The sequence below is a fragment of the Dysidea avara genome, chromosome 1, assembly GCF_963678975.1.
Source record: "Dysidea avara chromosome 1, odDysAvar1.4, whole genome shotgun sequence".
NCBI classification, from domain to species: Eukaryota; Metazoa; Porifera; class Demospongiae; order Dictyoceratida; family Dysideidae; genus Dysidea; species Dysidea avara.
The window spans coordinates 38,202,873-38,229,092 of NC_089272.1; the positions used below are offsets into that span (position 1 = coordinate 38,202,873).

The 26,220-nt window shown below is 37.1% G+C and overlaps 1 protein-coding gene across 1 annotated transcript in view; it reads right to left on the bottom strand.

Moving 5' to 3' along the window:
- LOC136263846 (E3 ubiquitin-protein ligase rnf213-alpha-like) overlaps positions 1 to 26,220 on the bottom strand; it is a 247,317-nt gene that overhangs the window by 183,206 nt on the left and 37,891 nt on the right. Inside the window, exons 7-12 of the mRNA XM_066058473.1 lie at positions 17,510 to 17,605; positions 17,074 to 17,187; positions 16,803 to 16,992; positions 15,060 to 15,383; positions 11,899 to 12,500; positions 10,874 to 11,039 (exon numbers count right to left, since the gene is read on the bottom strand). Coding sequence (XP_065914545.1) covers positions 10,874 to 11,039; positions 11,899 to 12,500; positions 15,060 to 15,383; positions 16,803 to 16,992; positions 17,074 to 17,187; positions 17,510 to 17,605 — 1,492 coding nt within the window. The remainder of the gene's footprint in view (positions 1 to 10,873; positions 11,040 to 11,898; positions 12,501 to 15,059; positions 15,384 to 16,802; positions 16,993 to 17,073; positions 17,188 to 17,509; positions 17,606 to 26,220) is intronic.

The window sequence follows — 26,220 nt, forward strand, 5'->3', positions numbered from 1 at the left end:
AGGGTGACTGCACTATTAGAGTATCTTGATTGTACATTTGTTACACCTGTTGACTTTCATAATGTAATTCATAATCTGATTCCTTGTAAACTACTAAAAGATCGTTCTGAAATAATTAATCTACTTCTCTAACTGTTTTCAGCTGATTCCGTTAGCTAGTTTGCCTGGTAGGCATGGCAAGCAATATTTTTTTATTAACAAAACTCAATCGTGAACTTTTAAACATAGTTCGCATATTTTGTTATAACTCCATGACTGCTGGTGAGATTTCTTTTAAATTACAAAAGTTCTGCACTATGACAGTTTCTCCACGCACAGACTGATTTTCAAGTTATTCTGTTAAGCGGTTTACCCTATAAGCATGACAATAAATCGCCTTTGGATTTTAGAAAAATTACGCATAGCTTAATTTTTCTTTGCCTGATCTGTACCAAAATTAGACTGTAAATGAGCTGTATGCTCTTACTGCACTCCAAATTTTGTTAGTAAATCAACCAAAGTACGTGCGAGTTTTTAAAATTTTTCTAAAGTGTGTGAAAAGAAGAAGACTAAGAGAAAATACAAAGAAAATAAAACGACTTTTGAAGGCACATATCTCAGTGACGGATGGGCGGTTTCTCCTCAAATTTGGAATGGGAGGTGCCTTACCCAGGGGGAGTTTAAACAGCAAAAATGGTTAATTTCTGTCCAGCCATTATCGAGTGACAGATGTGTGAATATGGCATTTTCTTGGTTCCTGTAAAATACACACTTGTCTGTCATGTGCCTGCACTGGCCACACAACACACATTTTTATTGTAAACACTATTTACAATTCACTTAATGTGCATGCTTATATACATGGGATTTCATTATTTGCATAGCATTCACTTGGTTATTAAAGTTATGGGACACCTGCTGCATAATTAATAGCACAAGTACAAATATATATTACATCATGTGTGCATCAACTACAACTTGTGGTGTCATCATGCTTTCTTGTGAATTGTAAAGAAGTTGGCATAATCATGTTGGAAAGTAAACAAACAAGATGAAGAAAGTTTTAGATATACTGATGGACATTTAATCCATTTAATCCCTATTGGGATTAAATGTCTACTAGTATACAGTACAGTCCATTTATAGCTTCACACATGTGTGACATTTTTGGTGTGGTGCCACGCAACTTTTCCTGTGGCAAAAGCAAAATTTACGCATGGGACTGGTCATTGCCATGCCGTGGCACAAGGCATTACCACACGTGGAAAAAGATTGCCACTCCGTGACAATGCAATGCGTGGAGTCCTCTGATTACTACGCTTGGAACCATTGCCACACGTGGATAATATTAGCTAATGCCCTTCTTAAGTTTTGTCTTTCTAATACTATTTAATAAGTTTGTAAACATTTGGAAAGTGCATAGCAGCAGTACTGAATGGCACAATCAATCGATTGCAAATGGGCATGTCTACTATACTGCAATCATACATTGGTAAACACCAACTAATAGCTAAAAGACGTTTTTCATGCATTATCTATCACTTTATAAGGTGTTCTAAGGCTACAACTATGGTAGCAAGCTAAACTTCGATGGTTCAAAAGTAGGCGTGGCACACAAGGATTGATTGCGAAGAGACGAACATCAATACTTGTATAATTCGAAGTTTACTTAACCTTCAAACCCACAAAACATTCAAAGCTTCGTCCCAGCCCTATAGTACAGCACTGCATATGTAACTACTGTAGAGTTTGTAGTTCATACACACACACGTGGTTGACAGTCACGTGTGGCGTAAGGACGATGTGTGGCAGCCAGTGATGGTTATGCATAGTACACCACTTGGTGTGGGCCATGCAACAATGTTTCGTGGCAAGTGTCATGGTGCTGCATGGCGCCACGCCAAAAATTCCACGTGTGTGTAAAGTTATAGATGGACTGTACTGTATCTGTAGGTGTAGGCAACCTCCCTTGTTTCACTACTTTTTATGGCTATGATCCTTAATCACTAAAAATTCCTAAACTTTGTATAAGACAAGTAAAATAAAATATACAAGTACATGAACTGTTAGAAAAGTACCTCTGCAATCCACGCATACCAAAAGAAAGAAATGGTGCTGCGCACCCCAGGTTATATCAATAATATTGTCTGAAGTGAAGTATTCATTACACTTCGTTGTCAGTTACGTTCAACCCATTACACAGCAGTACGAATCAAGAACTGTTCAAAGCAATCAAAATAGCCACTATGAAAAATATGGACAATTTCCGTTTTGAAGGAAAGCCATCACGTACTACCACCAAATCGACACTTTTCACTGTTAGCAAAGATCAATGAAACACAAAGGAGAACACTGGTAAGTCCATGAAGAATGCATTGTACGTACTGCGGTATGCCAAAAGGCACCTCTCAGGCTGAAGCGACATTGAACAGTGAAAAAATCAAGCCCGTAGCCTTAGCCATTATCGAGTTATGCTAGTCTGAAGAAATCAATCAGTTAGGCAGTCAGTAAATAAATATGACCAGATTTTACAAAACCGATCCAAATCACACATCAGGCAAAATCAAACTAACACCACCAGTGGATAGCTACACTATCGTACTACTAGTTTTGACCTTCAGTACTACTCAAACTACTCGAGGCTGGTTTTAACAGACGTCTTTTCTGGGTGGTGTGGAGTGCTCAAATGGTGGTTTCAGGCCTTGTGAAGGATCTGGCTTGGCAAGAATCAGTGGTTTACTGGTGGACAGCCTTATAATGTTGGCCAGACGTTTTCTCTGTTGATTTTGCTACATATCAGCCACTAAGGAGCCAGCATAGCCCTGTAATCTCGTGTCTGGACTCCACTCGTGGTCTGCCTCCATTCTGAGGTCTATCTCTTGCCCTCCCCACCACCCCTTTGTGAGCACTCGTGATACCACTTTGTTCATCCAACTGCTCAGATTTTCTATCTTATTTGGCGGGAAACTCTACAAGCAGCCACAAGTACTGGACGTGGCCTGAAATGTAACAGATTGATACATCTTTTGTGTAAGTTTCATACGCGTGCTTGCTATCCTTGGAGAGTTATGCTGGCTTCAATTCTTTAAAACCGTTTATCTCGAAACTTCTAATGTGCGATTTGGATCGTTTTTCCAAAAACCAGTCACAGCAAATTGTTGAAAGCGTTTTGAGTCGATCTGAAAGCTTGTTTGGGCTTAGTTTTACCTAACCAATAGTGCCTCATCATCGTGTGGGAAAATTGAGGCTGGGTTTTGGGTGATGTTATTTTGTGGGCCACACCTACTCCTTTTTTTGTCCCTACTATACAGTACTATCAGACTGTATGATAAATAAACTACAAGTCGTGATGATGTTGTTGTACTTTCTTGTGACCTGCAGAGAAGTTGATATTACTAATGAACAAGATAAATTAGCAGATATTTTACATGGATTAGCAATTGAATTGTTCTATAATGTAGTTTGCAGCAGAAATTCAGTACATAAAGGTAAGCACAAAGAAACGAAAACCATCAGTGTACTTTACTTCTACACCAGATGACCTACAATCAAGGAATAAATGACACCCACTATTCTGCTCATCCAGTAAATCTTCATCGTCAGTCCATTAGTTGGGTCCCCGTATTGGCTGGCAAGAAATGATCAATTCAGGAAGAATGGCACAAAAATAAAACCATCTCAACTTGGGTTCAAGCACAATTCTTTGTTATACTGGATCCTCTTGCCATGAATGCCCTTGGAATAAATAAAAAATATCACACCATTTCCTGCCAGCATAAAAATATGGCGAACTGCATGTGATAATAATACTTATTGGTAAATTTAAGCCTTCCTTCTTCTCCCAACAGGTATAGTGTTTGTGGTCAACTACCCAGTGCAGGGCAAGTCCTTATAACTGAAAGCATTCTTAATCTCTACCAAGCCTTGTGGTGGATCCTTGACCTAAGCGACTGGTGTTGCAGTTAACCATGGGTAAATGGGTGATATATGTAAATTACTGTAGAGTATGGTTGTTAAGCATACGTATATATTAAGTGCATATTACTTGTTAAAAGCATACCCATTTCTTTTACGTACTTAATCATGGTTGATAAATGCATGTGGACGAACTTAAAGCCCCAATATGAGACAAAGCTATACAAGAGAAGAAATGCTAGAGGTTTGCTAATAGTGTATAGTGCAAAGTACAAAGCCAAAATACGTGCCTTTACTATACTTACCAAGTAAAGCGGTCTTCTGTAGTATGCTCCACATGAAGAATTTAGTGCACAAAATTTGGAGTCAAAATATTGGTATATGCAATGACTGCAATTCACAACACCTGAATCCATATTATCACAACAAGTTTCACTTATTAGGTGCATGCGCTTAACTACTATATGTTAATCACAAAATTTATTTTTACAAACTTTTAATAGACGTATGCGTCTAACAACCACACTCTACAGTAATCAACATTATTTGTCACCGAATTTTGGAAAACCGTTGATATACGCACAACAGTCCTTTTGTAATAAAACGCATTTAAAAACTATGGGTAAAAAATGCAAGCTCAAGAAAAAAAATTATGCAAGTTTTTATTGCCTCACTGGTGGGCGAATTAAGCCTCCAATGGCTGAATTCTGGGCATCATCGTGTTCACCTGCTCATAGGGAGTACAAAAATTGTCGTTTCATCTCCATACATGGAAGGATTTCAAAGTTACAGATGTTTGTTTATGTTGCAGTGACGACAGAATTTACCAACGATAATTTTTCTGTGAATGTTCCTTCTTTCTCGAACACAGAAGCATTTCTGGGGAAAACCTATATCTTAGTGGATGCACAAATTCATGGCGAACACAATGAGCCAAGATTCGATTCCGTACGCCATTGTATCAGTAAGTTATGATGGTTTATGTAAGTGCCTGTAGATTCTTTTCTCGATAGCTTCTGTACATATCAATTTTATTTGCTCGTCCAACTGTCTAGTGCTGTATTTCCAATGCTGCTTAACTTATGAAGCTGAAACTTAGGTAATCCATTCCTCTGTCCCTGTAGAGAACAAAACAAATAAAATGCATTTTGAAAATTGTCCAGATATCAACGGTTTTCTAAAATTAGGTCACATTTTGTGGTTGATGGCAGCCCCAACAGATCTACTGCTTTCAGCCATGTCACACACCATAGAAACTTTTAAGACATTTATATGTATTTTAATTTATGTATTTCATTTAATTATTGCGTGTCAGTGACGCCATTGTAGAAAACATTACAATGACTAATAGTCTTCCTAACCCCACACATGTGTTAAATGGCGCCCAACGTGGGGCCTGAGAACTTGTGCAAAAGAGAGTGATTCACCCGAAAGGAAAACTCAAATGGATGCCTGGAGACTTAGAGCAATTGAGGGTGAAGTGGAGAGGCCAGAAGGGTGTTGTAACAAAGTTTGCACAAGACGTGAGTTATTGTTAGAAATGGAACTATTACAGAAGACTCTTTACATAGATTAGAATTGATTTCAAAGACTTTGGAGGACACATGTACTCTACTACAAACCGTAGACAAATCGATCCTAGCCATATGCCCAATAGAGGACATAGAAACCAAGATTAGATAAGATCTTACCAACAAAATCACCCAGTTGAGGTTAGAGATTGGTACTGCTGTGCCAAAAGTAGAAGTGAGTGGAAGGGAAACAACAAAGGTGTGAATGTATCTTGCGAGACTAAAGAGACACATGAGTCAGAGCAGACACACAATTTGACAGCGCACAACATTACAACAGGTGTACCTGATGTTAATGAGAGTAAGCATGAGTCTTCTCCCACGGTTGTACTAATAAGGGAGAAGGCACTACCTACGTTGTAAAACCGAAGCTCCCCAACATTATTTTGCTGAGATTCATTCTGGGACAGCTTTGAGAGTGCCATGGACAATAACCCTGGACTGTCAGTCATAGATAAGTTTAAGTCGCTGCTTAAGGGGACAGTTGTAAATACAGGGATTTCCGTTGTCAGGGAAAAACTATTCAGCAGCCAAGGAGGTATATACCGAAAGAATGTTTTGGCAATCCACAAACGATTATTTCAGCACACATGGACAGTGTCCAGGCAAGAAAGCATTACACCTTCAATTGGTTTATGATAAGATCTATGCTAATGTTAGGATGCTAGAAGTCTTAGGTGTAAAAGTAGAGGAGTATGGTAGTTTCCTCATCCCTGTAATCTTGACAAAGTTGCCTAATGAAGTTCGCCTGCAAATTGCATGAGTCACTACCAGAGAGGTATGGAAGATAGAAAAATTGCTTCAAGTTGTTTACTGTGAAGTGGAGGCATGTGAACGTAGTGACACAGTTCAAGTGAATGAGAGCATTTCCAAGTCTGAGTCACAGTCTGGAACTGGGAAGAATCCTCGAGGCACTACTCCACCATTGAACAAGTTTTGGGTAGAAGATCATGTATACATTGTAAAAGAGAGCACTTTTCAGCCACCTGTGAAGTTGTGGCAGAAAAAGAGATGTCTTAAAGCGAAATGGATGCTGTTTTGTATGCCTTGCAGTGGGATATTGTACCAGGCAATGACACAATACAAGGAGATGCCACAAATGTGGTTGACAACACCATCAATTCATATGTGAACCAAGAGTATCTGACGACACCATCAATTCATATGTGAACCAAGAATATCTGATTCAAACCTGGAAACTGTAATCCACAGAAAAACACAACTACCACACAAACAGCAGCCTATAATTGAGGAGCAGTATTACTTCAGACCGCTAGTAGTTCAGCTTTGAGCAACAGTGAGAATATTACTAGATAGTGGCAGCCAGAGATCACGCATTACTCAGAAGTTGAAGAACAGGTTGGGTTTTGTTGCAATTAAGAAGGAATCTGTAAGTTTGAATATGTTTGGTAGTCAGACATTTAGTAGACAGCAATGTGATGAAACCGATAGAAAGGTTCCAAGAGGGGATTGAGCGTACAGCTCTTTATTTTCTAACTATTTGTTTACCTGACTAGAGTTGTCATACTGAGTTACCACCCAGAATTCCAGGAACTAGAGAATCAGCTGATCTACCCCATCTGAATGATTCTTTTCCCAATTTGATAATGGCACTATTGACATGCTTATTGGTTCTGATCATTATTGGAAGATTGCTTGTGATGAAATAATTCAAGGGTCTAGAGGACTGATAGCTGTGAATAGCAAGTTGGGTGGTTAATATCTAGAGTAGTGACGGGTAGAGAACTTGACAGTAATACCTACCTTCCGTGCTCACTTAGCCAAAACTATGCAAGCCCATTCTGAAGTTGGAGAACTTTCAAACAGGAGTTAACAAGATTTTGGGGAGTTTACCCTGTAGTGCAGTTTGTCCTTAAAGTGCATCAGCTACTATTTTCAGAAGGCCTGGGAACAGCAGTACAGTAGCGGTCAATAAAAAGTTCCCGTTGCATTTGTGTTTGCCTAGTGTTTTAAAAAACGCAACACAAACACAACGCAAATGCTCTGCTTAGAGAAGGTTTCCAAGAACGCAAACGGAACACAAATGCTTCACTAACAAAAAGGAGTAAACGGTGGTAAACACCTCCATCAAACTACAACAGTACAATGTAGGCTAACAGCTGTTGTCTATACGATTTAGATTATAGTCGAAGGTTATTATAATTATTGTTATAACTTAGCTGTAATCTGCCTAATGGCAAGCAAATGGTGTTTACAAACAAAAACTATGCCTAGCTTGTACCGTATCCGATGCCTATCATAGTTTATATAGTTGTTTCTAACCCATGTGTGTCTATTTCTTTTCATCCAGCTAGACAATCAACACTTACTTTGCCAGCAGCAGCGAAGGGAAGAGGAGTCACAACCAACTGGTTAACCTACCAGCCGAAGACGAAACTCTTCATTCTTATGTAGCTATAAATATTCACTTAATGTTCTAACATCAGTATGAGGAAGCTCATTTTACGTAGCCGAATAGCAGCATTGCCACAACTGACACTTCACAAAACAAAAACTGCTTACCGTTTAAAATCCCATGGTCACACCCATTTAGTGATTTGGCAGCTTGGGTTCAGACTTATGCTCTCACAGCTAACCTGACAGGTTAGCCTTTTAGTTTGTATTTCGTGTTACTCATGGCAGCTTTCATGGATATGGTCCTCATTGACGACTAACTCAACTGCTTTGTAGACTTTTGAGCCCAGTCACAGCCTGTCAGCGAATGAATCGCTTATTAAACTTCAACAAATATGCCATGCAAATTGTTTCATAATGTTTGTGTGTGTGCTTGTGGTAGTTTTCAGTCCAGTTCCTACTCGGTAGATTTTCCTGGCTGGTCACCATAGGCACTCTTGACAGAATCTAAATTACAGAAATGTACAAATGCAAAAAGATAGCTATATGATTGTTAATCTGATACATAGACCATCATGCTGCTGAATCCTGTGTCTTGTTCATTTATTACCAGCCTTCCTTCAATGCTCCGTAAACCGGTAAGCCTAAAAATGCACGAAAACTGGAATGCAGACGGAAGGAAACGAGGAATGCAAATGAAACGCTTAGCAAATACAATGCAAACGCGATGCAAATGCAAAGCAAACGCAGAGCAACCCAACGGAAATACGAACGCAACGGGAACTTTTTTTTACCGCTACTGTACTTGTATACACATTCATATGGTTTCTTGTAACTTCAGCACTTTGTCTTGCACTTTCTGCATTAAATGATGTAGTTTGATTGATTGTTGTAACTGGCAAAGAACCTTTGCTACTTGTGTCTGTGATTAGTGAAGTGTTGTACTGTAGTGATTGCCATGTCTGGGAATTATGCATTGTCTGGTTAACGGAATAGAGAGGTGTCCGCTGTTGAGGGAGTATTGATACACAGAGGTATTGGAAGTTGCATTTGGGACTCTCTGTTATAAAGAGGCTGTCCGCCATTCAGGGGTGTCCGTTTAGAGGGATTCCACTGTATATGATACTAGGAAAAACAGAATTTTCATTTTGAGCATAGGGTTTATAGAAATAAAACACAGCGGAACAAGGGAGATCACCTACAGACATCTGTAACCATTCTAGTACACATTTAATCCCTACCTCAGTTTATATGGCTGCTATTAACAAGCTATATGATCAAACTAAGGATTAAAAGTGCACTACACACAAGTCACTATTTGTAGATTCAGGTCTAGTTGACTTCCATGGCAATCCTACCTTGTAACGGCCTTGATACCTAAGTTGTGATGGAAATGATTCCTCTACAATGTCTGCTACAGGATCTTCCATAATTCCAATAGATTCAGTGACATAATCTGTATAGCCAGCCATCTTGATAACTAATCAAATACAGAGTAATCCGGATAAGTATTTATGGGAGCATGTATAAAGTTTTTGTGGTGCCTAATTGTCTGGATAGTGTAGTAGAGGCCACACACCATAGATAACCCTAACATCACTTCTGTTGCTATTAAACTGATCATATCTGGTTCACGTGGTACCTTAGAAAGCAGCATGAATAATTTTCTTTCTCTTTGATGTTGACACAGTTAATGAGATTATTTATACACTTAGAGAATTGAGGTTTGGGCTCTAAGTTTCATTTAGAGACCTGTTGTCACATAAGTCTGTTATGGTAAATTCAACAACACTTTAAAGAGTTTTCCATGTCACTAATTTAATTAGTGGTTGTATGGTTAGTGAGATTTGAGTTTTTACCTTCACCAGCCATACCAGCACTTGACCAAGATTGCTGTCAAACCGAATGAGCCAACTGCTCGATGCATATTACAGTTACCCCAACAATGTTCCACATTCACAACTAGCTAGCCATCAGTGAAACTATTGGTGTTGCCAAGTTTACAGCAAGCACATTTGTGTTCGTCTTCTTGTCAGCACTGTCGCCATTAGACCATCAACACACTTCAGCTGTGCTATAGCACCTGCTTGCAACTTTTGTCGCTTTGTGGCCAGTTGTAATAAAGTTTATCACTTCGTGGCCTGTTGTAATGAAGCTTGTCGCTTTGGCCAGTTGTAATAAGCTTGTTGCTTCGTGGCCAGTTGTAATAAAGCTTGTTGCTTTGTGGCCAGCATGTCGCTTTTTAGTATTAGCTAATAAACAAGCCTTGGAACTAAATAAAAGCTGCTAAAACAACACTAAACTAGCCACTGAGCCAGGTGGCACATGTAAATATGCTGAAAAGGACCTTAAAAGAAGTGCTGGTGACGAGCTTCTTTCTAATAGGTAATTAGGGCTCAAATGAATATTCTATTATTCGAATATTCGGAGAATATTCACATACCATTTCTGGTATTCGAATATTCGTTTCAAAGGAAATATATAACATCAGTGGTAGAGTACATGGAAATTCTTGATCCTACATACGCATATCTATGACATAAGTGATCAAATCATGTTGATTCTGAATTGTATTAAAGAAACATCTTGTACAACCACAGGGTTATTGATATCTAATCCATACCAATGCTGAAAAAGAATATTCAAATATTCGGTAGTTGTGAGTAAAGAATATTCGAATAGTAAAAACCACTATTCATTTGAGCCCTAAATAGGTTAGATACCCACTGTCGTTTTTAGTAGGTTGAAAACCTCATGCTTGCTTTGGCACTTCAGCAGGCATTAATTAGTGACCTCGGTGACCAAACTGCACCCTCGGGTTGTCAACCTACTAAAAAACTTCCAGTGGGTATCTATCATACATTGGCCTAGTCTTGTGCATTAAAACTGATTATTTAAAAATTTTAGAAAACCCCTTAAATAAGGACAGCTCCATATAAAGGACATATTTATCTCCTAAAAGGTAACTGTCTTACAGGGTTCCACTGTACCTAAATGTAAATATCTACTTCACTATTAAAGAAACTGTAACATACATCTAATGCATCACATACCATTAGTTACTTCTTTGATCCAATCAATCAGAGCAATGTTCTTAAAATACACATCATCAAAAAAAGTGCATAGCAGATGATTACTGAATACATCTTTAACAGTAACACCAAATTGCAAGAGCTTTGTGCCAGCATCTAGCGTTGCTTGATTAAGAGATGTCATAACCTAATTATGAGCATGGCAGTGTAACAGCAATTGAAAATTGCATATGTAGTATAACTCCTAAGCAATAAAATCATTCACTTTTGATAAAGTACCAAACTTGGTAACATATTTGCCTTATCTGTACCATTTCATATTAGACAGGGTGCTATTAAAATTACAAATCATTTCACACATAAGAACCCAACAAATATAACCAATACAAATGTAGGAGGAAGCCATAAATATGCCCAAAAGTAAATACAATACTTCGCATCATTATAGTATAGTCAGATCCAACAGCTGACCAAGGGAGGTTGATTAAGTTGCAATCTTAACAAGTGTGGACGGATAAGTTACACAAAGCCATAAATGTACAACGAATTTTTTTTATTGGATTTTGCCTGTGCGTTTTACACAGAGATATTGGTACCTTTAGAAGAGTAACTAAAATAGTTTATTATGATTGTATTTGTAATATTTATGGTACGTAGTCTATAAAGACATGTTTACATTCCCATGCATGGTTTCCGGACTGGCTAGAAATGGCTTTATAACCTCGTCTAAAACTTTCCAAAACTGCCCTCAGGCACATACCTCAAATCATTTAGTATACCTTACTCAACTTCCACAGAAAATATGGTCTTTTATCACAAAGTGAACAGTTTTTGCAAAATTTATTGCTTAGCCATTTACTAGCATACAAACAACAACTATTACAATATACACCAAAAGTTAATGTTTTATAATTCTAATTTTCTGCTTTACTGTGTAATCATGATCCACAGTAGTGGATGCATAATTCTAACAGAGCCCTCACCACAACCTACCTTACATGCACACATAAAACAACAACTGCAGAAAACCATAGACAAAAACCTACTTTTTCATCAAGGTCCTTCAAACCTGAAAAATCTCCTTTTAATTTTAGACGCTCTTTTAAAGTTAAGCAATAACTCAAAGCTGAATTAAGCTTTTCAAGTTGATTAAAGGCTCCTAGCAGCTGGTTGATATCTTTGGAAACATCTGAAACCCATTTGTTTGGTTCAGGAAATAATGATTTAGTTTCGGGATAACAATGATGCATTGCAACACACAACGATGTCAAGTGCTTATCGATATCCTTCTGTTTACTCAGTGGCTTTACATCAGAAACTGTGATTGACCTTTGATACAGTCCTTGTAGTAAAGACCGACAATTGACAATTGTTGGCTTCCAAACCTGCTCATATATATCACAGAAAGAAATTTTTTTTTTGTCAGGAACAGAAGCATAAAATATTTGACAATTTTCTAGCCACATCAAATCAAAGAAATCATTTCTGTGTTCTTTTCCAAAAATTGAAAAATATTCAAACATTTCTGGCTCCACATTAATGGAAAAACAAATACACTTGAGTTGACCATCTGGAGTTGCTCTGCAAATTTCATTTATCCTTTTGGTACGTAAAGAGCTTTTCAGTTCTTTAGAAACATCCTCGATTTCTAAATAATTAAAAGACACAAGTCATGCAACACCTTTAGCTGTAAATGCATATGACACCAATAAAACATTATAGTGTTGACATGTAGTATAGCAGCATACGTAAGTAGACATATTTGTGTACTATTTCATGAATGCTTGAAACTTTCCACATAAATAGTGACAATTAGATATACAGTGGAACCTCTCTATTACGGACATTTTGGGACCCAAAATTTTAGGCCACTTTTTTGCTGTAATATAGACATTTTCCTCTTTCGAGGTACAAAACGTATTAATAAAACTATGTGGGACCAAAATTTTTGTCCTTATTATAGAGGTTTTTTTCTATTGTGTCCTCAATTCAGGGAGTTTGATAAGAGAGGTTCCACTGTAGTGTCATCACAAATTTTGCCTTGGATGACATTTATGGTCATTTTTGTAAAACAACTGTTTTTGTCTTTACTCCCTTGAAGAATTAACTTATTTAAACATGGGTACCAAATTACAGGTCTTATTGAAATAAACAAATTGGTTCTCATTTGAATTACATAATTCCCAAAATCATGCTCTTTTACATAATGCTACTTTATTTACATGAAATTTACATGCCAAAGGCCATTTACATACCAAGCTCAGGTAAATTCAAAAAATTTATGGATAATATAATGATCATAACTTTGGAATGTAATCAGCTATTGACTCAAGACCTTTATGTTGGTATCATGTTTTAAGAAGTTAATTTAAAACAAGAAGAATCATATTTCTGTAAGATGATTGCTGTAAAGATTGTCAAAGGTCAAATCTGTTATGGCACTACATCTAAAAATGCATGTCATTAGGAGTACTCTCGTACTTTATAAAAATTGCACAATTTTTGGACTATGCCCCTACAACAATAATACGTATGTCTTAAATTTTGGAAAACTAATCCAAATACACTTCAGTGGTATTGTGGATGAGGATTTTAAGCCAATATCGTCTCGCCAAAAGTAAGAGAGAAATTTTGAGGAATGTAGCAGTATCACGGGTGCTTACAAGAGGGTGGGGGTGACAGGATGTGCTACACCAGGACTTAAAACTGGATGGGAACAAAGATAGAAGACTAGAAACATAATTACAGTGCTGTGCTGGCTCCCTGCTGGCTATAAAGTGCAGCACAGAAAATGTTTAGCCAAGTTAAAACCAATAGTCCAGTAGTGTCACTACTCAATGGGTGGTGTAAAATGACTTTTGCACATTATGTAATTTGGATCAATTTTGTATAAGATGTGGTCATAAAATTATTTCTTACGATCTGCACATATGCATGCATATAATAGTGCACCAAGGCATGTATTGGTCAAATGTGATATTTTACATTTTGTGTTGCAACCACACAATCAGTTATGAAAGTCATCTACAAATTTACCATGCGAGTACCTCAAGTAACCCCCCACCCTTTGAAGTGTCGGTTGCTAATGAAACTCATTTCAATCAGACGCTATTTGAATTCTACTGCATTTTGGAATTTTTCTGTCTGCTTTCTGGTATTACTTCAAATCTTTAAAACCATAGGTAGCTAAACCTCAACAAATCTGTATGAGCAAATTGTGGAATTTGTCTATAATTTACATGATACGTATATTAGAAAATGTCTGTCTTCTCCCCTCACAGATAATAGGAAACAAAACATTTATTAATACCAGTGTGTGCACAATAGGTGGGGTTAGATTTTGCAATATCATTTTAGGGTAGGAAGCAGAAGTGAAAACACAAAAAATAGGTAAAATTCTAATTACTTCACACCAGCCAGCACTTACCATAAATTACAAGAATTTCAATTAACCTTTGGTAGGGCAATCATGCATACCTGATACTTGCCCACTTCAACCAGGGGTAGCAAAAGTTCGTAACTGTAAATGCAATATCTTTGTTATATAGAATTTTGAAAAATCTTTGATGCCCTATATAAAATGTATGGTGAACCCACAAAACACCATTAGAAATCGTTAAAAATTAATTATATTTGTAGGGTAGGTTTTATTACATCCATGCATTTTGGTCCATAGATTGGGTATGTAAAAACTGTGGTAAATTTTCATTTACCCAAGTACATGCCTTGGTGCACTATATGCTACATATCAGGAGTTTCCCATTCAGTATCGTTCCAATATATAACCGGAAGAGACAATTAATAAAACGTTTCATTTAATCCTACATCATGTTGGACCTCAAAAACAGCTTCCTCACATAAACTAGATATCAAGTATTTTTAACTATGAAATGGAGATTTGTGGAAGGAAAATGAGGAAAGCTAATGGCATACAGCCTGCAATTGATACCTTGCTACTGTAGCATATACCTCGATTATGTAACTTGATCCTCAGATGCTCAATGTACTGTAATGGAGAGCAATAAAATTGGTCATGTGGCAGTTATTGATAGCCACAAAACTTCAGTAACTGCTAGATTCGTGGTTAAAAAGTAATTTATAATGCTTGACAAAAGGGTGATTTTCTCTTGATTTACAGTATGGTACTATGTTGTGTGTACGTGCACATGTACTTGGATAGCATAAACTGCACATATATGATACTTACCACTGGAAAGTGAAGAACAGTAATCCACTACAATGTTCAATTTCTGAGCATAGTCCTTCACATAATTATATTTACGAAAGGAAGCACTCATTGCAGATGAAACTGCAGTGTAACTTAGACAAAGAAAACTTTGACTTCCCGAGTTACAAGCAGTGCAAATAGCTTCTATTTCCTTTGAATGACTATGATACTTTATTAGCTCACTTACAGTTACTTGTTCAGTGATGATATTCTTGAAACACTCATCAACAGATATGAATGCATAGTATGCACATTTACTTAAGTTCATCACATCTTTTACTTGGTTAACATGGTAACCAGTCACTGTAAAAAAATAAAAAATACACATTATGCATGAAAAATGAAGTGGCCACTAAGCACACAATAAAATACAGAAGAGTAAACACAAAGATACATAAATATTTTCACGTGCACACATGTTGCTTTCCTTAGACGAAAACATTATTCATTCACTCCCATTTTTAAAAAGTACAAGTAGAGTAAAATGTAATCATGAGTGGTACAATGGAGGGGAATTCAATTAATTGAAACTGCAGCTCATCTTTTTATTACACACATTATTATTGTAGTGCAGTTGTTATTTGGTTACTATGTATGTATATTACAACTAGATTAAGTAAAGTAATTAATGCAAACCAAGTTTCTCAAGCTGGAAAGAAAACTTGCACAAAAAAATATAGAACATGTAAAGCTGTTAGGCCTTAAACCCTCAGAGAACTTTTTGGAAATGTGTGTTTACACAATATGGGCATGCATGGTGACACTAGGTGGGATACCTTAATTCTTACAGTCTCCAAATACAGATTGAGTAAAAGCGGGTACACTCGGCTACTTGGAGATGGTTAAATGAACACTGTAACAACAGTGGCTTACTTGTTATGAAGAGGTGAACAGTGACAAGTGGCATCTCTGTGGTTCAAAATTCTTGTCACGCATTTAATTTTGATTGTGGGTTTACTAATATGAGACATATATAGCTGGATAGAAAATTTAACGGCAAGTCAAATGAAAATTGTTGCAAGGTTATAGGAGCAACTACCATCGATTTTTTAAACATTTTATAAAGATATGTAAAAGGTTCACATGTTTCCTTACCAAAAAGATATTTTCACAACTAGTTTTAGCTTCACCAATTAGTATTAGGGTAAAATCCTAGGTATCATTAATCTTTGTTAAATCACACGTAAAATGACATCAATTGCGTAGCCACAGGAAAGTCGCTTCAAAAGTTACAGTACTTTGTGTAAGGCATGCATAATTATTAAGTTTATATCCAAATTTCTGGATAATGAGGGTTTAAGGGTTAAATAAACTATTGGCTTCAAGACTAAGGCAGTATATATTTATGTACAAACTTAACAATCATCATACATTGGGTAAATGGCTGTGGCTTTTGTGGTTTAACTTGTCCTATGCTTGGTGATAGCCTTATTTCATGCTAAACCTTGCGTAGTAGTGTCATGCACAAAATACCATACATGTAAGCAGACTGTACTGTACCATATCGTACGCCACTAGTTAAAGTAGTACAAAAAAAATCCACTATAGATACTGTTACTATCAGTCAAGGACATTTATTCTACTGTCTAAAACTCATAAGGTAGACTAGTATAGCATGTACTAAACGTGACTGCAATAATAGCAAGCAATGATAAGCAATGAGGAGTGTATAAACATCAATATTCATACACCTGTATAATACAGTATATATGAAATACTTACCCAACATTTTGAAAATATTAGGCCACAAATTCCAGTCAATAATTTCTTCCATAGTTATCGTTTTAGAGTCTTCAACTTGTGGATACCTTCTCAACAGCACTCTATTAAGCACTATCAAAGCCTTATTTTTATAAGCTGGCACTTTAATCATTTTCTCAATTTCTTTTAATAAATGCATAATCGTTACATTCTGCAATGAATTACAGTGTTAAAACACACACACACACACACACACACACACACACACACACACAAAGTATACGCATGTCACCTGTTGTGATAGTTGTTCCTCACTGTTCAAAAATTGATCAATTGTACAATCATAAATTAAAGGGTGTATTTGAGTTGCATCCATTGCCACTAACACAGGTAATTTTTCCTTACTCTACATATAACAATAAAACATGAAATATGAATAAATGAATAAACAATTACGTAAATATTAAATAGTATGTACATAATTGTTTATTGCAGTAATCTTACTAACTGTGTTGATTTCAGGATAGTTTACAACACCTTACGTACATAAATAAATTGCAGTTTACGACACCTTACGTACATAAATAAATTGCAAACTTGAAACAATAGTTTCACACAGAATATACATAGCAACATAACAGTTTAGCTCCTTACCAACAAACAGACAATCCTTGAAACAAACATACAACAAATACTGCATACCATACATGTTATATTTAACACTTCACCTTTGCCAATCTTTCAGCAAAAGCTGTCTTGACAATATTTTGCCAAAGTGGAAGAACAGATTCCACACACGCTGGCTGGATCATTCTGTTCCAAAACTACAAACAGGCAAAAAATATTTAAGAACTAAAAAAAAAAAAAAAAAACTGAGAAGGGACCATAGAAATAAAATGCAGAGAGAAATGGAGGAAGGCTGTAACTATACTAGCACAAATTTAATCCATACTTAAGTCATATAACTTGTCATAACTATGACTGAAGTAGAGGTACTAGCATGGTTACAGATGTAGGCAACTTCTCTTGTTTCACTCCATTTTATTTCCTAATCTTTCCTTTGTTTACTTTTTGTAATTAAAATTGATGAGTTTGACCCATGGATACCGCATCAAAGGAAAAACATGCCACTCATGATAAAATAGCAATTGCTTAGATGAACAATTTCTGGTATGAATAACAGCACAAGTGCAGAATATTTTAAGGACAGTTTCCTTTAATTGGTAGAATTGTTTTATATTCATGTAATGTAATTTTTTAAATGAAAACCGTGAACACAAGTTGGGGAATTTTTTCGTTGTAACTGGCGTCCAACGTGGGACACAAAGATTCATCTATTCAATTGAGAAGATGATAATAGACCAATACGGAGTGACATGCCTGAAGGAAAATTGGGCTTGCCTCCACAATTTCTAACCACCAGCAAAAATATTGTGGTACTGTGGAAAGCAATATTAATGATACCAGTAGTGATGCACCGATACCGCTTTTTCACTACCAATCCGATACCAATACATTTGAGGCCAGAAATGGCCGATATCGATCCGATACCGATACTTTTCCCCACAGGCATTTCTCACAAGAAACGGCTAGTGATTTAGCTTACTAAACTTTGCTACTCTCATCAACTGCAGTTTGCTGGTTTTGTGGCTATCAATTACACAAAGATAATAGTTTATGGCTTCAATGAATCGTATTCGTGGCTTACTTCAGTTTCCACTGTACTAATAATGCTAGCAGCTGGCTTCTTTTAAGGAATTCATGGCTTATATCAGCTTTTGCTCAACTCCGTTCAATGTGCTATGTACACTGCCATCTTGATAAGTAATTAAATGACGTCATTCAAAGTATCGGTTGGTATCGGGCATTTATAGCTTTACCAACACAAGTCCGATACCGCCAAAATAGGGCCGATACCGAGTATCGGTATCGGTGCATCACTAGATACCAGTAAGGGCAAGCCATCATTTTCACTCAGAACTGTTGTTTGTATTGCAGTGAATTGATTCAACAAACTGTTTGAGAGACCGATAAAAAGTATAATTCATTATGTCTGAAGAGGCAGCACGTGTGTTTGTGAAAGCATGTGTGGTACAAGGTAGTCATCATGGAGTTGTGACAAAAATTAGTAAGCAAAGTTAATGAGATCATAGGTGTTATGACTAAATGATTTGATAACACAGATTGTGGCGGTAGACTCAGTGTTAATAATCAACAGCTTGCAAGAAAACTTGATGTGTTAAATGAATTGGACAAGGACACATTGAGTCGCTGTGAACTGAATCAGAGATGGAAGAATTTGATGCTGTGATTGCCAAGGTGATTAACTGTATCAGGAAAATAGATGAATTATTAACGACAACTGTGAGGAGTGTTCCTTCTTTCTCTGTATTGCATGCTTCATCACCACTGTATGCCACACCAACTCCTTCCAAGCCCGGGCTTCCATAAATTAACCCTACCAAAGATTAATGGAGATGTCAAAGAATAGCCCATATTTTGGGACCTGACTGTACCACATGTTGACAAATTTAAATATCTACACCCTTTGCTTGAGGGCACTGCTTTCAAAACATTTCAAGGGCTTCCTTTGACTAATCCCAATTACGTTACTGCAGTACAGATGTTAAAGAAGAGTAGTGCTCATATCAAAGGTTTGCAGAAAATCCTTAATTGTGTTAATGATTATTCAGGCTCAATTCGTCCAGTGCATGATGAAATAATGGTTCATTTTAGGGGTTAGAAACACTTAGTATTTCTTTAGAGCAATGTTTAAGTTTGTTAATACAGTACCTGTAATACTGACCAAGTTCTCCAGTGACATTCATCTGAGGATTGCCAGGCAAACTGGCAAGAATGCCTCAAAGATATCCAAACTGACCAAAACTTCAAAGACATTACAAAATGAATGCACAGAAGCTATTAGTTTTGCATATAGTTTACACATGCTTTTTAGGGTCTAAAATACCATGCAGTGATAAATCTGGAGATGACTGTTCTATTGCAGCAGTTTCACTTCCTACGAAAACTCCCATGCTTGTGACTTACAATAGTTGAACTCTATTCAGAGTAACTTTTACTGTGAACTTCCTACTGGACGACTTGTAATGTGGCTGAACTCTCTACAGGGAAACTTGTAAAGAAGCTGAATTCTTTACTGGAGGACTTGTAATGTGGCTGAACTCTCTACTGGGTGACTTGCATTGTAGTTGATCTCTCTAATAATATAAGATAGAAACGATTTTGGAGAATAGGCAATCCATTTTTATATCTTGATATGTGTTAAAATACTTGTTAATTATTGATGTAGCAAGTCAAATTAACATGTAGGTATAGCTAGGAATACAACTGCATTAATCCATCCTAATCATGCATGCATAGCATGGGTTATAATTATGATGTATATTATGCAATTCACTGTTTAAAGAATCTGTAGCACTTCTAAAGCAATTTAATTGCTTAAGCAATGGTTAGTGTACCCAATGTGTCCATAGTGTATGCTTAAGCCATGTAGTTCTTATGGATTGAGTTGTTAGATACAGATCAGGTGACACCATCTTCATTAGGTTGTCTCATTTGTGAATAAAAAGGGTTAAACAAAATTCAACTATACCTGTACGGCATATAAGAGTTAACCTTAATATGGAATGGATAAAGTCTTAAAAAACTTTGAGGAATATGAGTAGGAGCGCCTGACCAATAATAAACACTTCTATCCGATGATTGATCATTATCGGACATAGTGGTTTTTGGGTTGCCACAGCCACACAAAATAAGCAACGTGCCTGATACGCTACATGCAAGGCCCTCTAGCCTGGCCCTCTAGCCTAGACCTCTGTTAAGGCATAATAAATGTTTGGATAATCCTAGTGTAGTCTAAGAAATATCACGTCCAAATCGATGGTGGCCGAAAAATTTGTGGCTTACCCTATGTCATTTTACATGTGCCTCCACCAGAGCAATTCAACTTGAATTCACAGATTTATTGACTGCTGGTTCTTTTTTGCTAGCCCATCCTAGATTTGCTGGCAGATGGGGATTGCCATTATCTATATGGTCGGAAAATGCTAAAATTTTCATCCAATTTAAAGTATTTGGGTAACATGGACATTCATTGTGGAATCAGTCCCATGGTGGGGAGGTTTTCATGAATGTATAGTTCGTTCCATCAAATTTTGCCTAAGAAAGGGGGGTATGGAAAACCCGGAACGCCAGAACAACCCGGATCAACCTGAACAGTGTTATTTTTGCGATTGGAATCACATGCAAGCACTAGCATGCCAGATTATAAAGACTCCACAGTGGAATGAATGAAATTTGTTTGCTAATATGCTCTACAACATTGCTATTATTCTTACTTGTAACAAATCTGCAGGGTGTACCACGAATTAACATGGGAGTGATCGTTAATTGGAATAGGCATTAAATCATTTATCTGAAAACCATATTTCTGAACCAAAACTTCATCTAAGCATTCCTAACTACACAATCGCTACAATCCCAAGACATAGTTTTGCTACACTCAACACAAGCTAGCTAGCCTACTGGTGGTCAGTGACTAAATTTATTAGAGGCATTCTTCAGCACAAAAATGGATTGTATCGACTTAGCACAGTACTAGTTAGAAGTTGCATTATCTTCCAAATCATTTGGTTATTAGTTAAGGTATGGAGCGTAGCTGAGATAGCTGGGGTGGTTTAGGATGCACGGTTATGTGTACTAGTCCTAATTGACGCTTGCTTTTCTGTTGATTTATCTTACATCCTGCAGATTTGTTGCAAGTAAGGATTATATAAATGCTATAGAATATATTAGCAGACAAATTTTGTTCATTCCTCTGTGCATGTAGTATTTATAATCTTGCATGCTAGTGCTTGCACGTGACTCCAATCGCAAAAATAATGCTGTTCCGGCTGATCCAGGTTGTCCTGGTGTTCCGGGTTTTCCATACTCCCCTAAGAAAGTCTATTGGTTGGAGCTCGTTGAATCACTGAATACTTTGCTGATAGAAGTTGTGAATTCTAAGCCACTCACCTATGTATCTGACAATTCAGAAGGTATCAGTTACATGCCAATTCCTTCTCACTTAATTCATGGTCAAAAGGTAGCAATGTTGGTCATTATGAGGTCATTAGTACAAAAGAGAGCCTACGTATATAACAAGAAGAGCTATGTATGCATTATCACAACTTGCTCTATAACTTCTCTAAACAGTGGTGGAAAAAAGCAATATCTGCTATATAAGCTTGTGGGAGATGTATAGCATTTGTTGCGGCACAGCCTCATACAGTGTACATTGGAGATGTTGTGCTACGTACATGATGAGTTTACTAAGCGTGTGTTGTGGAGGCTAGGAATTGTGACTGAACTTCTTACTGGGCCAGATGGAGACACTAGAGCTGCTGTTGTTAAAACTGTGCAAGATCAGCCATCTCCAAAACATTTGATCTCAGTGTTAACATTAAGGAAACACAAGACTATGAAAACTGAGACACAGGTTGATCAAAACTCTGCAGATGCAAAACCACACCTAAGAGCTGCAGTCGAGGAGAGCTGCAGCAAAGACATAATCATTGTAGCCGGTTAATTTTATTTTAATATTAGGTTTTGGTTCACCCATGGTTACCCAACTGCCAGGAGTGTAGAATATTTTAGGGTCGGTTTCCTTATATTTGTAGAAATTGTTTTGTTACGCATGTGATGTAAAACTTTTACGAGTACAGTGAACACACGTCAAACCGGTTGAGCAATATAGCTACATTTCACTATAATGAGAAGCACCTCTGGAATGATTCCACTCACTTCAAAAGTAGGAAGTGTGGTACAAAGGCTATATGTGACCATCTCAGCAAAAACCTGTCTAGATTACACAGTTTCAAATTTCTTTTTATTTTCTCAGCATTATCTGCATTGTCCAAGGAATGGATTACCAAAGTTTCAGTTGATTATGGGGAATAGTTTTTGAATTACACAGTTAGACAGTAGGGAGAGAAAGGAAACTGATTTATACAGTGATATACTAAAAATAAACTACAGGTGCTTAGATTCACAGCCATAACTTTCATTTGGATTAGTCTACAGAGTTGGCATTTGGCTTACAATGTTCACCATGGATTGGCAGATCAACCAAAGTATAGTTTTACCCCTGCAGTAACTTGCACATAAGTGTATGAAGGCGGTTTTACTGAACAAAACGGCAACAATTTTGTTTACATCTACCGCATTGTACACAAACACACGTGACATGCAAACCATTGGGGCTACAGAAACAAAACAAAGATTTTCAAACTCCCCATACATGAGTAGGTGAATAAGATGGTGTATAGGTTTAATCGATTTAAGATTTCCTTTTCTGAGTAATGGCTCGATTAAAGCTTGCGTAAAATTTTCTTTGTAACACACGTAATTTCACCATTTTTTAAATTTTGTTTTTCACAAAATGCATGCTTGTGCAAACTAAACGGGTTTTCACTGAGACGGTCACATATAGCATTAGTCATTGTTAAAATTGTCTGAAAGCATTGATCAGTCAGGCAGTCAGCTAGTTAGTCAGTCAGTCAGTAGAAAATTTATTTGAGTGGTTTGACAAAACCAGGCTTCCACACACACATCCAGATTTGTGATTTTAAAGGACCATAACTCAATGTGGGAATAAGCTATCACCTTTAAATTTTGACCTGTGTATCACAACATTCAATGAATGACTTGTGTGAAAATTGTAGGTTAATAGCCAACTAAGTGGTAAAGTTACAAGCGGTTAAAGTTGAAGAACTGGATGTGTGTGGAAGTAGGTTGTGTCAAATCCAGTCACATTATATATATATTAATACAACATCAATATCGTGTCCTGTACAAAAACTCCAATAGCAGCTTGTGGTATATTTTTGATATACTACAGCAAACTAGCCAATAGAATCAGTATATCACTTGTACATTTGATATACGCATCTGATTGGCTAAATTTTTTTGATAGTGTTTGGTTTTTTTACCAGTTAGACATGTCCGACTTGACAACTACTAGTATCATAGTAACTAATACCTGTTACCTAGCAACAACATTGTTGCCTAGCAACCGTTGCTAGGAAACCATTACTAATTCTAAAAATGATTTTGATACCATAGCAATGGTTGTTAAGCAACTACCAAAAAGCATGTAACTACGTCAGGTTTAAATTTTGTTGCCTAGCAACAGTTGCTATGAATTGTTGGACTAATTTTCAAGATTACATGCTGCAATTTGCATACTCCTTGAGCACACTAATCACAAGGAATAGACACATTCCAAAAATTATGTCACTGCCATAGCAACAACTTTCCGCCATTTTCATTGGGGCCAGTTTCTGTGGCTTTGAAGCCTCAAAGTTGCGTAGTATCAATGCCACATAATTATTGGGTGCCTGAGTACGTTAAGAAAGGCTATAGGACTATCATTATTGATGGAAGGAAGGCGAAGGTATCATTTCACAACTTTCCAGATGAAACAAAGCGTGACTTGAGACGCCGTTGGGTTCATGCAATTCGCCGCGATATTGGTAAGGCTCTTCTAGAATGTAATTAACTATAAATAAAAAGAATGATAGCATTAGCATAACACTCAGTGATGTTACGAAGTCCTTTATACCATTCCCTAGGGCCTGCGGCCATGCAGTAGGCCTAAGCTGACCGTACATTCAAATTTAACTTAGAACACTAGCTAGCTACGTAGCTAGCTACCTTCAGTCCTTGACTAACAATTCAGCCACTTGAAATTATGTTTGTCTATCTTGTACTATAACAAGAGAACACTTTCAACCTAACACATGGATGAAGATTTGTTCTCTGCACTTTCACACAGAAGACTTTTACAATTTTTGGAGTAGTTACAGAACATTGAGGGAAGATGCCGTGCCATCTATTTTTCCATTCAAGAAATCTTCACAAGCTAAAAGTCGGACTTCACGCAATAGTAATAAGGAGCAGATGAATACAGAAGATGATGCGAATACAAGTGCAAGTGCCAGTGCTACAGAAGAGTAAATGAATAGTTGTGACTGTGAGTTGGGAGATACGATGAGAGAGGTAGTAAGCCAACAGCATTCCTGTGGTTGTCAACAAAAAATATCTAAACCAGAGGAGACCATTGTGGCTTTGCAGGAACAAGTTATGGAATTAAGTAAGATATGTAATGAATCAAGTGCAGAGAATGTTGAATTGAAGAGGAGAAATGCTACGATGAGTGCAGAACTGATCATATACCAGAGTGTCATTGATAGACAAAGAAAGTTTTGTTTTGCAACCTTTGAAGGTTGCAACAAAGATGTACATTTTTACACTGGACTGCCATCTGCTGAAGTGTTCTACCATCTTCTTGACTTTGTTAGCCCTGATAGAAAAAGATCTAACCTTATATATCATGCAACAGCTCAGAATTGGAAATCCACTCATCCCAGTGATTTAGAGCCAGGATCAGCAGCATGGAGAGAATCTGATGCCACTGTGGGTCCGGGTAGGCCTGGCACGCTGTCTCAAGCCGATGAGTTGTTTTTGACACTGGTAAGACTAAGGCTAGATCTCAAGGAAAAGGATTTAGCAGATCGATTTGGAATTTCTCATTCATCTGTCTCCAGAATCTTTATGTCATGGATTAACTTTTGCTATTTGCACCTTGGTTCATTGCCCATTTGGCCAGATCGGGCCACAATTAAAAGAACAATGCCAGCTGTATTTAAGGAGCAGTATCCAAACACAACTGCTATTTTGGATGCCACAGAGATTAAAGTGAGTATACCATCATCACTACTTTTGCAATCCCAGACATACAGCACTTACAAATCGGCTAATACATTTAAGGCACTTATTGCCATTAGCCCTGCAGGACATGTTACATTTGTATCCTCCTTGTATACTGGATGTATATCAGATATGCAACTAGTAGAGCGCAGTGGGTTTCTGGGATTATTGCAGAGAGGAGATGAAGTGATGGCTGATTTACCATTGAAGATTTGTTACTACCACTAGGTGTTGGGCTCAATATTCCACCGTTTTTAGGCAGTCGATCCCAACTAGATCCAGGTGAAGTTGTTGATACACAACAAATAGCCTCACTGAGGATCCACATTGAACGTGCTATTAGGAGAGTTAAGGAATATGACATACTAAGTGGTGTATTGCCTGCTTCAGTGGCTGGATTGGCCAACCAGATATGGTCAGTATGTTGCTTGCTGACCAACTTTCAACACCCTATTATATCACGTTAAATTGTATTTGTGCTTAAAGTGCATAACATAATACATGATAACATTTAGCTAATGTTAGTTTTAATACTTAGCTATACTTTGTGGTAAAATGTATTCAAAATAAAACTCTGTCAACTGTGTCTGCATGCCATTCCAACACTCTTCATCAAATCTGATTCTCTCAATGTTGATGTCCTTGAATGTATATATGACAAAAATCACAC